Source organism: Vanellus vanellus (genome assembly GCF_965231255.1).
Source record: "Vanellus vanellus genome assembly, chromosome: 3".
NCBI classification, from domain to species: Eukaryota; Metazoa; Chordata; class Aves; order Charadriiformes; family Charadriidae; genus Vanellus; species Vanellus vanellus.
Window position 1 is genome coordinate 64775085 of NC_138907.1, and position 12028 is coordinate 64787112.

The window sequence follows — 12028 nt, forward strand, 5'->3', positions numbered from 1 at the left end:
GGAATTGTGGTTGTGTTGCAAAACTGATGAGTAGACATCATTATCTCTGTGTCTTAACTAAGTGCCATGTTTTATGTGCATGTTTGTACATGTGTATCTGGTTGATTTGATGCGCCATGTTAATCCTAGTAGGCTAACCTAGTTGTAGAGTCCGGTAACTTGTGAAAAATACGAGATTATATCAGGGAATAATTTATTCCAAACCTCCAGTATTTTTTCCCCTCTGAATGTTGAAATCCAGTCAGTTTTAATTTTATTAGCTTTTCGGGTGTATATATATTTTTCCAGATGGTTCTTTTTCTTTGCCAGGGGATGATTCTTTGAGGAAGGATCTTGGGGGGGAGGGGGCAGCAGCAGGCATTAAATATGAAGGATAGTCTCTTATGGACTGTAGCTCATTGTGTTTCTGCCACCTGTTTCAAGTTCAGGAGCAGTTAGACTGAATAGTAGGCATTCTAGCAGTGGGGGAAGGGAAGGAATATGGAAGTGATGGCCACATGTCATAAACTTTAAACGTTGAGGCATTCTTTGCTCAGCATTTTCATTAAAACAGCACAGAACTCTTTAGAAGTCTCTTCTGTCTTTCACAGACTCCCAAGACAACAAATCCAAACACTATAAATGCTTTCCTGTGCAAAGTCATATACCTAAATCCAGTTGAGCATGTATCTGGACAAGTGCCACTGGTCTCTCCAGTGGCCCCAGCATCTTAAGGCAAGTGCTTAAAGGAAGGCTCTAACTGTCTGCTCCCCATTTCACCTTCCAGAGGACACCCAATCACACTTCGTCGGTAATGCATACTCCTACCTGCAAAACAGCAAGCTGGAGATGAGGATGATAAGCTTACCCTAAGTGGCTTATAGCTGTCATCAAGAACGCGTCTTCTGTTAAGCAGCACCTTTTTACCGTTTGAAGGACAGGATTATTTTTTTTTTTGACCCAGCAAAAGACAAAAGTTTTCGTTAACTGATTGCCTCAAAGACTGGTTAATTCCCTCTCAAGTATAGTATTGGTATAATAGCTCTACAATTCTATAATTGGGCAGCTGGAACAGGCTTCTCATTACGTTTTTATGTTAGTGGTACAGAACTACTTGAGTAGTTTAAACTGTGACAAAACATGAACACGCATATTCAAGTGGAGAAAGCTGCTATTGACCAATACATTTTGGTAATTGTGCTCTTTAAAGAAAGCTTAGCAAGTGGATAATACCTTAGATGAGGTATGAGTTACACACTTCCTTAGTTTTGTAAAGCAAAACACGCACCATAGTTGTGTTCCTCCTGCTCTCTGCAGTGCTTTTTCTTACAAACAGGTGAAGGCCTCAATCACTGCATCACCTTTTTTGCCACCTTTATAGAAGAAATTTATGGGCTCCAGTATGGGTTCCTGTTGAAGGAAAACCTAAGCATAGAGTAGTTTTTCTCCATCTACTCCTCACCATGTTTGTGGCTCTGTATGAGCAAACACCAGCGAGAGTCTCCTTTGTGGTACTCATCAGGAGACCTGTTAAATCCCTGCCTCCCATCTGTTCCTAGAGCTAATCAGACGCTGCTGTTTGCTTACTTGCAATTTATTCTGCTGCTGCTAAGACAACTTTCCAGTGCTCGGTTTGTCTATCCTGAAGACAAATACAGATGATTCAATTCACTGTTGTCAGCTCCCTGGGACTTGTGTGTTTTTCAGTTACAAGTTAGGCTATAAAGATCATCTTTAATCTGTTTAAACTAACCTGCTTGTAGCTGGGGGTAGGGGTACTTGCACCAGCAACCCTATTACGAATGTGTTTCCTGTGTGGAAATAAAGGAGCAAACAGCCCTGAGAATGATAGCCTAACACAGCATGAGAACAAAAAATATCATTTCCCTTTGTCAGATGGTCTGAAGAACTAAATCTTGAAAAGGTCACCCTAAGGCATTAAAAACAAAAAGAACAAGAAAAAAATTGACTTTAAAACAATTAAGTCGGTCTTGCGATTTTGTGATGCTATTTGTTTTGTGTTTGATTTGCTTCAGGGTGAATTGGACACCAAAGTTAGGTTGTTCAAAGCATTTAGGTGTTAATACTCTTGTACTTGGAACTCAGTGGGCAAAAGCCTGTTTGGCTGTTTTAGGTTAGTGGTGATGCTGTTAGAATATGTATTGAAAGTGTCAAATATGGTGCTTCCAGGGAGCTGTGTATTTGGAAAATTCAGCATGTGATGACCTTGATGATTCACAAAGCCAAGGTGTGTTTAAATGAACTCTGATCTAAGCCCATTTTAGAGATCGAGGGAGACTTCCCTCCAAGCTCCTCGCTAAAACTATTTTGACACCTCTGAATCAGGCCCATTGCTTGTATGGAGAAGGGAGTTTTTGTTGGTGTCTCTGAGCTCACTGTTGGTGCACATCAGCTAGCTTTCTCCCAAACACTTCCTCAGTGCTGGTAGTTGGATGCCATGGGCACGCAATTGCTTCCAGCAGGTGATGTGCATATAATAAGCTCCCCTGTGTTATGGGCAAAGATAAGAGTATTAAACCATACTCACCTTTAGGGCAAATGACAGGGGATAGGTGAGACGTGGCAATTTAGTGTTTTAAGTCATCAGTCCCTTACCTGTGTCCTCTTGAGACTACTTCATCTCTGGGGCCTCACGTGTAAGGTCTGCGGCTGGCCCACAGGGCCATATAACGTTGTGATATTTATTCATCAGCTGTCTGCAGCTGTACATATGAACTCCAAGAAATTGATAGTATACATAGTACTGATTTATTAGCCTAAAATTTCATGGATTGCTTTCTGAAGCTGTATGTTCTTTGTGTTAACCTATGATAGAAGAGTTTCTTCAGATTCATCCATACTCTTGCCTGTGAGCCTCACCTAGTAAAGCCTGAGACTACATAAAAGAATCTGTTGTCTTGCAACCGTAGCTTTAAGCAGTGATCATACTGAGCATGGTGCCTGGAGAAGAAAGGAAGCAAAGATTTTTGCCATTATTGCATCCAGTTTAATGGTAGCTCTGTGATTTTTCTTCATTGTTAAATTACAAGCTTAATGATAATGTGTGTGGTGTAATGGAGGTCTCTGTAGGGTGTTTTGTGTCTCTGTATAGTCTGTACCAATGCAGAATGGAACCATTAATCACAAAGAGCTCTGGCAGCAGTACATTGTGTAAGGACACTTATCCAGAGAGCCTGCTGTGTTTGAGAGTCCTATATTTCTATAGTAATGCCCCTTATTGAGTTAGCAGAATTTAGGGGAGCAATTTGAGAAGTGAAAAACAGCACTGAGGGCAGATTAGGCAATTATATCTTCATAGGATGAGATTGAGATCGGCCCCTCTTTTCATGGGGCTCAGCATGGAGTAGATTAAAGACAGATCCAGAGTTTATGGCCATTAAAAGTGATGGATCTCTACCTTTAAAAATGCAAATTAATCGCAGGTTTCTTACAGCCAGTCACTTCAGTGAATGTTTTAGAGACTGACCCTCATAAATTCAAGCTGCAGTTTTGTTGCCATAAACACCAAACTAAGGCCAATGAATGCTGAGATGAAAGAAGACCCGGTTTTGCTTGCAACATCAAGATTATTGCTACGGTCTAAGCTTATAATAATGAATTGCTGTAGGATCTAGTTGAATGTTTTGGTTTGTGATGCTCATTTGTAATACAATTTGTTGCATCAGAGTATCAAAGCAATATCTAGTTCAATATAAAAAATAACTTAGAGAGCTCATTTGGTTATTACATCACCATGATCAATGTTTAAATAGTATTTTTTAAACAAGTAAAGAAATTTTACAAGGCAAAAGGGCAAGCCAAATTTGCATTAGGCAATACTGGGAAAAGCAAATCAAGGGAGTGATTGCAGCCCGGTCAGTGTGTAGTGTGTTTTTAAAACAGACTGACAGTGCAAAAAGTTGGCTCTCGTTACTGTTCTAAATTGAAAATTATCATTAGCAGGATTTTTGATGAAATTAATGATCAAATGTACTTACTGTATTCTGTGGCTTCATCTATTACTGATAAAACTGTAGCTGCTGAGCTTGGGCATCTGCAGTTGAGGCGCATTGTAAACTTTCGCAATGGTTTGACAAAACCTGTTTCTTTGGCACAATTCTCTGTGCCAAGGTAAGGCAGGTAAAGTAGGTAATCAACTTTTCTTGGTTGGTTGGTTGGTTTGTTTGTTTTTCTAGCTAGACTGGCAAACTCTGAAAGGTGTTTTAGTAATCGGTCTTTTTTATAACTAGAAGACTATATACCTTATGTGTAGAAAGAGGTTGGGACACAAACATCTCTGTCAAAGTCTATATTTAGGAGTGGCAACTGCTCTCTTAGTACAGGAGTTATCCTATCATTTCTAATAGGCAATGTGGCATATGTGCAAAATACCACATTAATTTGATAACAATTTGCTGTAATGCCACAGGCAGTAATATAAATTAAATGTTCATATATGTGTGTTCCTATAGGAATTCCTCTACTAAAATGGAGTAAGAATAAAATGCAAACCACTGAATGACTGTGTGCTTTTGATCTCTGAAGGACAGTGTCAAGATTTTCATGATATGTTGTAGCGAGGAGAGAATACTAATGCTTCTGCAACAGGTAGTTATTTGTGAAGTGTTTGACCTAACATCTTGCTTGTATGGTGCACGTTCAGCTCGTCGTCTACAGCTCAGTCCATGGGAGAGCAGCATCGTTAGCAGGCTTCTGACGCCCACTCACTCATTCCTGGCCCGAAGTAAAAGCACAGCTGCATTGTCTGGAGATGCAGGTAAACCTATAAGAACGGAGGCTTCACGTCTCAGCCACTTATTTTTCCAGATTCCCTGTGGGATGTCGTAAAGTTACTGATGCAATTATGAATGTATGGTAGCATCCCAGAATGAGCTTGAATGTCCGTGATTACGTTGTGTGACAGCATGCAAGCTTGTTTGTACACTTGTTCGCTACGTCTCTTTCTCGCACTACCTCTTTCTTAATTTCTTTTGCCTCGTCATCAGTGCAATAAATAAACACAGCACACACAGGGAAACAATGTCGTGCTGTCTGTGGCTGGTTAAGGAAATGCCCACAATGCTGTAAAGACCTGATTCAGCACACCCACTGCTAAGGCTGAGAGCTGCTCGCTGCAAAAAATAGTTTCACTCCGTACCAGGGCACTTCCCACATGGAACAAGTTAGACTTGCAGAAAGATGGGCCCTGGTTCCAGTGGATTTAATACACATGAATTAAATGCGCAGGTTCAGTGAGGTTACGATAATTGTGAAGTTCTCTGCCAACACCAGAACAGCTCTCTGATGTACTACTGAAGGGAAAAATAATATATAGGAATGTGAAAATATTGCTAGGTGTTAACTTAAAGCCCAGGCAAAACTCTGCTCCAGAGACAAGCGGGCCATACTTGCTTATCGTGTGTTTTAGGCAGGTGACAGCTGCCTCTTCTTTTATCATAGGATGTTTGCACATGATCGTGCACTGGGGACTGGCACTGGGGACCATTACAATACTGTGCTGCTGCACGTGCTGAATGTCTAAGTCTAGGCAGGTCTTTCCTGTCTGATATGGACAGGATTTTTATTCTAATTAAAGCATGTAGAAGGTAAGAAGGAATAGAGATCTGCTAAGATTACTTTTAAAGAAGCTTTCACTTAAGAACTCTTATAACTAATTAAGCTGCAGTACATTTCCCCAAGGGTACTGCTGTAGGAGAAGAAATGTGGATGATAGTCTGCAACAGTGGAATTGACAAGTACAAAATTCTTTTTCAGTCTTCACAAACAACAGCTTGTAAAATGAATACTTAATGTCATCTACCAAGCAGGATACTGGAAATTAGCTCTTCATTAGGGAAGAGTTGAGAAAGCAGTGACTTAATTTTGTAAGTGGTTACTTTACTGGAGCAAGCGTGAAGATTTTTTGTGACTGCTGTTGTTTATGCTGTGCTCTAATCTGAGTGGAATATTGAGAAAAATTGCAAGTAGCAGGAATGACTGATTTGTCAGTCATCTGTCTGAGGTAATTCCCCTGAAATGCCTTCTCTATGCTAACTGGAACTGTACCACCCAGAAGAATCATCCAACTGCTCGTTGTTTTCCAGGTATTATTATCTAGATGCAATAACTGCAATCCCTTCATGCAGGACGCTTCCTGGAGATTAATGATCAGGTGGTGGTAATGGCTCACAGCTGTGCTCTGAGCACTCGGCTCATCCCAGCCTGTCATTATTCCCTAGAAAATTACTCTGCCCTTTGGCTGTGAAGATAAATTACAATGCAAAAAATCAAAATCAAATTAAATATGGATTCACGTCCTTAAATTTTAAGTGAGCTATTAGGAACATCCAGCAAAAGAGTACATCTGGATCTTTTTAAAATAACCCTCCAAATCCAAAATGTTTTTTAAATAACTCTCCAAAAGCTCCTCTGAATAGATGTAATCCTGTTGGTACAGGATTCACTGGGAGTGCTTCCTAAAGCATTGTTTGGCAACATCGCAAATGAAAATGAACTGCTTGTCTTCTAGTACTTATGATGTCATCCTTGGTGGTAACTTCAGATAATTAGCGTGCAGCAAGAGAATTGATTCACAGAGGGTGGGAACCACATAGATTATAAGATGTTTAAAACATACATTGTGCCACTGCCTCTTATGTGGTTTAGATACACTCAACCAAAAAAACCCCGCAAACAAAACCCCCTGTTTTCTTGTTTCTCATTTTTTATTTATTTATTTAAAGTCAATCATCTCGTAATACCTCATTAAACATAAATTCCTATAAGCGATAAGGCAAGCATGGATGCCCTTGCTGTAACACTTACATGAGACTCTCTTTATTCATAATATTAATCTCTTGATGCAGGAGAATTTGCAGCGTTAGTACTGTTAAGTCTATGAGCTCTTCCTGTAGCAGCAGCTGTACTGTTACTGTATGTAGAACTGCATTCTTTCAAGTGTGCTCAGAGAGGGATCTACAGGCAAGAAATGTTGGGGTTTTTTACCAAGGAAACCGAGGATGTAATTCTCTTTGCCATTTTTTTTTCTTAAAAAAAAAAAAAAAAGGATAGGCAAGATACCTTATAGAAGCTCTACTTTTCCTTCACGTAATGTGCTGAATAATAATTATGCTAAGACTATATTAAATGACCAGGAAAGACAAATAAAACTCTGCAATAACAACATTGTTTTCCCCAGTATTCCCCTTCAGTTAAATCAGAGAAGGTGTGAGAATATTTTGCTCAAGAAGCATCCCATGATATGTTTTATAGTGTTACAATTCTCTCTGAATATGTAGTCAGAACACTGGATAGCTGATAAGCTGCCATCGGCAGAAGATCTTTTGGTATTAGTCTTTGTCCTTGTGCAAACCACGGAAAACTTCCATCCTGGTTACTCATACAAATATTAATTTCCAAGTTGATTTGTTGTTGTTAGCCTGCTTTTTGTAATGTGTAAAATAGTTTTCCGTCGAGAATGCGTTTGAGTTAGCTGTTACTCTAGCGTTATCAAGAAATATTGAAAGTTCTTGAACGGATGGGCTTCAGATACTTCTAAAAGAGGGATTTTTAAAAACACATCGCTTGCTAAAAATTGTAGATAGCAATTTCATTGATTTCCTAGATGAAACTGTTTATATTGTTAATGTGTTTTGATCTTTGCGTGTATGTCTCCTTTTATTTTCCTCAACTTCCAAGACCAATTAATAGGCATTCTGATTTTAGTTTGATTGTTTTCTATTCCAAATGTAATTGAAACTCATGTCAGTGCATATACTAAGCTAGTCAGCCAGACCAGTCATTGTGTCCACTGCTTTTTCAGAACCACCAGTTGTATAAAAATTTACCATAAAAACATTGTTACTTTCTACTACCCGGTTATGTGGCATGCTTGTTAATTTATTTAAAAGGAATCATTATTTTACAAATGGAAAAGTACATGAGTGCCTATTGAAATTGTATCATTACTATGCGTGGCCAAGCTAATGTATCAAATGTTGGTTCTGACTTGAGAATTAGTCATTCCTCTATGTATTAATACCTTCTTTCTTTTCTGTCTTTCTCGGTTGTTTCTGTTCCTGCTGGCTTTCCTCTGTCAATTCTCCAATGCTGCTCTGTAATTAAAATTAATAAATAACAAAACCCACCAACACCGTAGTTATCCCCATTTGTCCCCGTTCAGCATCTTGCAGCCCCATCAGTCCTCTGTCCTACAAGGCCATGAACTGTAGGAATCCAGGAGACCGAGCAAAACTTTACGCCTCCACTGATGCTGTTGGACGTAGGAGAACAACGCATCTTGCAGGGGTAAGTGTGCCACTTGTACGTAAGCTACTGTCTCATGCCGTGACCGCTCATTGCATTGCTTGTTAGGACAGGAATAGTTGCGAGGATACTTGACGAAGTCTGATCCTCCCCTCCGTGCTCTCCCCACCCCTTCCTATTGGTTTCAGAGTTGACTGGGTTTTAACTGAAATGTAATCGTGTGGTGACGTGGCCTGATTATGCACCAAACAAATCTGCGTAGAAAAACAGCCATGTTTGCAGCATGGCTGCCTTTGCTCCTCAAGAGGCACAAAGGCGGAGTGTGTGCTATCTTCTCAAGTGGATTCTTTGCTGCCTTTAAGGCCCAGGCTGGTGGGTTGCAGCTTTTCCCTCAGTGGAGAATCTGTTTTTCCCAGCAACCTTTTTTTTTTTTCACAAAGCCTGTAGAACTCCATATCTTCTGAGGCCTCTAGCAAATTTGGTCAAGCCCCTGGGATAAAGAGGGGAGGAAGGCACTCACACAGGTCCATGTACATGAGCACCCAGAGCACTGCCACTTCAGCTTTACTTTAAGGAGAGCAGACTAGTAACCTTTTCCTCGTTGAGAAGGAAGAGCGTGGTTTCGGAGCACTGTTTGCAAGCGAGGCTTCCCACAGATCACCTGTTCGTTCTGAATGATTTGGTAACAGTACTGTGACTGATCTGAGCTTTCAGGGAAAATCAGAGCAGTGTGATACAGGCAGACCAAATTCATGTTGCCTGTGCTCCAAGCCAGCGGGATGCAGTCAGCTCCAGTTCAGGTATCATTTGCTGAACCGGAGCAGTTATGTTTTTCCTTGTGCTCTACAGCCTGAGTTTGTGTGGAGAGTGAGAAGAGTGAAGTCATCTCTGCAGGTGATTGTGTAAGAGGTGCTTACATTTTCCTTTGGCCTGATGGGCAAAATATCAAGAGGCAGTGCTGCTATTGACATCCTTGTTGGAAGCAGCGTTAACAAAAGTCGCATGAATCATAGCCAGTACTTAATCTTTTAGGCAGATGGTAGTATATTGAAGTTTAAGCTAAGGCAAAGCGTTGGTATATATCTGTAGAGAAATCTCATAGTATGCGCACAGTGCATGGCAATCCCCAGGGCTATCAGTTTAGCACCTCTGGGGTCTTTCTTATTGTGAGTGTTTTGGGTTTTGTTTTGGTTCGTGGGTTGGGTTGTTTGTTTGTTTGTTTGTTTGTTTTTCTTAAATTACAAAGAAAGGTTGATACATTTGTGGAGGAGACAATGTGAAAATGTTAATACAAAATGACTGAGTCAATAACTGTTTTCAGTAGCCTGCGTGGTGTGGAGAATTTTTTATTGACCTGTAAACTTTTATAGGAATATAAATTTTATATTATATTATAATTATATTATATATTATATTATATATATGATATAATAATATATTATATTATAATACTTACTGATGTTAAGAAAATTTTTCTGATGCTCTAGATCCAGTATAGAGAGTTATTGCTAGTGAGACAAAATTCTTCAATTTAATGTGTTTATTCTGGCTGTGTATGCTTTGATAAGTCAGGTGATTATCATCCTATTAATCAGTAGGTATCTGGTAAATTATACTGCCAAAGACTTGGCTAATTACTCTTGAGTAATGACTTCAAGATCGAGACCATCTATTGCTAATACTAGGTTTTTGGCAATTTAAAATAACTGTTTGTAACCGTAATGACCAAAAAAAACCCCACCTCTTGTATTTATGAAGATAAACAAAGGGTTTATGTACTCATGAAGTTATTTTCAGTTCTTTTCCAGTTGTTAACTTGGTTTTCAGTTCAGGAGATGAGCATTGCAGAGCTCTCAGCTAGTGAGGTTCTAAAGCAGGTGGTGAGCAACAGCCCCTGTGTGTCATGTTGGTTGAGTGGCGTTCTTCAGGCTCCCAGAGTCTGAGTTCACTATTCCAAAAAAAATGAAGTTTTTCATCTATAGGTAAATGGAGGAAGTATATAGATACCTAAATTCTGATATATTCCTTTAAACCAATAGTTCTATTAATACAAACCAGAGCTATAACAGAAATACTTTAAAAAAAGAAAGTCCTGAGATGACAAATCAAGAAGACAAGAAATTGCTAACACGTATAAGAAACAATGGCCAAAAAAGTATATGCTATGGAATCGTCCAAGAAAATAAGAACAGGATAACTGTTGTACCACATTTGAGGGCTTTGAGAGCATCTGTGGTGTTCACATGTAAGCATGAAAGCAAAAAGCTTGTGCTGTATGGGGACTGTGACTAAGGGTGAGCCTAGGGGAGGAGGGGCGGGGGGAGCATTTTGTTCATTCTTAAAATGAAATCCAGGCTTTATGGGGAGTAGTGGAAGGCACTGTGTGGCAATCCATAAAGATCAAACCTTAAAAGGTAAGGTTTTTACCTATGTAAAAATAAGCCTCTGCAAATTAGCCCGTTACATCTTAAGACAGTAGTAAGCATGATTAAGAAGGATTCTTGTTGTCAAATGCATATTTACTGACAAAGATGGTGGCAGATTATGGGAGCTATATTAATGAACTTGTTAAACAGACTGTAGAAACTACTGACTCAGCACTGCTTTTTCTCAGCCCCTCAACCCCTCATCCTTAACTGAGCTTGCTTTGCTTTCTTTAGCCGTGTGAACTCTGGCTTGACTTTGTCTTTTTGTTTGCTGAACTATAGACTGACAAAAAAGAAAAGGAAAGAGGCCATTTGTCATCCAGCTTCTCAGCCAGCTTTAAAGGAGGTCATTTTTCTTCCAACCCCAAAGCTAGATCACCGGCTCCCTCTCCAGTTTGGTAAGCCAAGTACATGCTTAGCTGGAGGTTGAGCTATAGGCGGCTCTGATTGTTCTATTAATTAAATGTGAAACAGTGCAAACTTATCTGGTGATGTAGATATTTTCTCTCTGCAACGAAGGAAATACAGTCCTACTTTTGGAAAAATGTTGCTACTGCTTTGAGGAAGGGGAAGAAGGAGGAAGTTACCTGGTTTCTTCCCACTTGCCTGGGCTCAGTGCTCACACATCTGGACAGCTGCAAAGAGAAGCATCTTGCATGAAAGCTAATCGGTTGCTCCAGCAGTCCTGCTTAATAGCAGAGAAATAAAGAAATTGGTTTATTTTTAGCTATTGTAGTTGTAGAAATGATATGTAGGTTGTGTCCAGCGGAGCATGTCTGATAGTGATTGTCGCTCTTTGTGATTACACAGGCACGCATCAAAGTCTTTGCCTTTTTTGCCTGGCACGCCCAAACAGATAACTTCCCCACCTGGTTCCTCCAAAGTTACCTCTGCTCAGGCGCGTCCTCCTTCTCCTGGCAACATCCGGCCAGTCAAAAAAGAGGTCAAACCAGAGAGTGAGAAGAAAAAAACAGAAAAGGAAGCTGAAAAGGCCAGCGATGAAAAGACAGAAGAGAGTAAAGGAACTTCAGCAGGTGCTGGAGAATCTGCAAGTCAGGAAGAGCTCGCTGTCCAGGCAGAGCTTGCTCAAGGTAAGAAGAGATTCTCCTTTAGGTTAAGGAATGTTTGAGTGTCTTTTATGTTCTTCCCTCCCTTTCTCTGAAACAGTGTAGTTTTCAGTAGTTTTCTATCAAGTGTCAGGACGTTCCTGCAGATGTATGTTCATTATGAGGAAAGTGTAAACAGGTTGAAGCCCTCCTGCTTGTAACAGTCAACACACAGACCAGCCTTGCATGGTGTGGCTTCACAGCCCTTTTGGACTGGGATTTTGTTCCTCACATCAAGACACAGCTTCTTTT

General features: G+C 40.0%; 1 protein-coding gene across 1 annotated transcript in view; it reads left to right on the forward strand.

The window, feature by feature from the left end:
* MAP7 (microtubule associated protein 7) overlaps positions 1–12028 on the forward strand; it is a gene marked incomplete at its 5' end in the record, with an annotated part of 108590 nt that overhangs the window by 77959 nt on the left and 18603 nt on the right. The window contains 4 exons of the mRNA XM_082481073.1: positions 4643–4756; positions 8138–8286; positions 10953–11068; positions 11481–11761. Coding sequence (XP_082337199.1) covers positions 4643–4756; positions 8138–8286; positions 10953–11068; positions 11481–11761 — 660 coding nt within the window. The remainder of the gene's footprint in view (positions 1–4642; positions 4757–8137; positions 8287–10952; positions 11069–11480; positions 11762–12028) is intronic.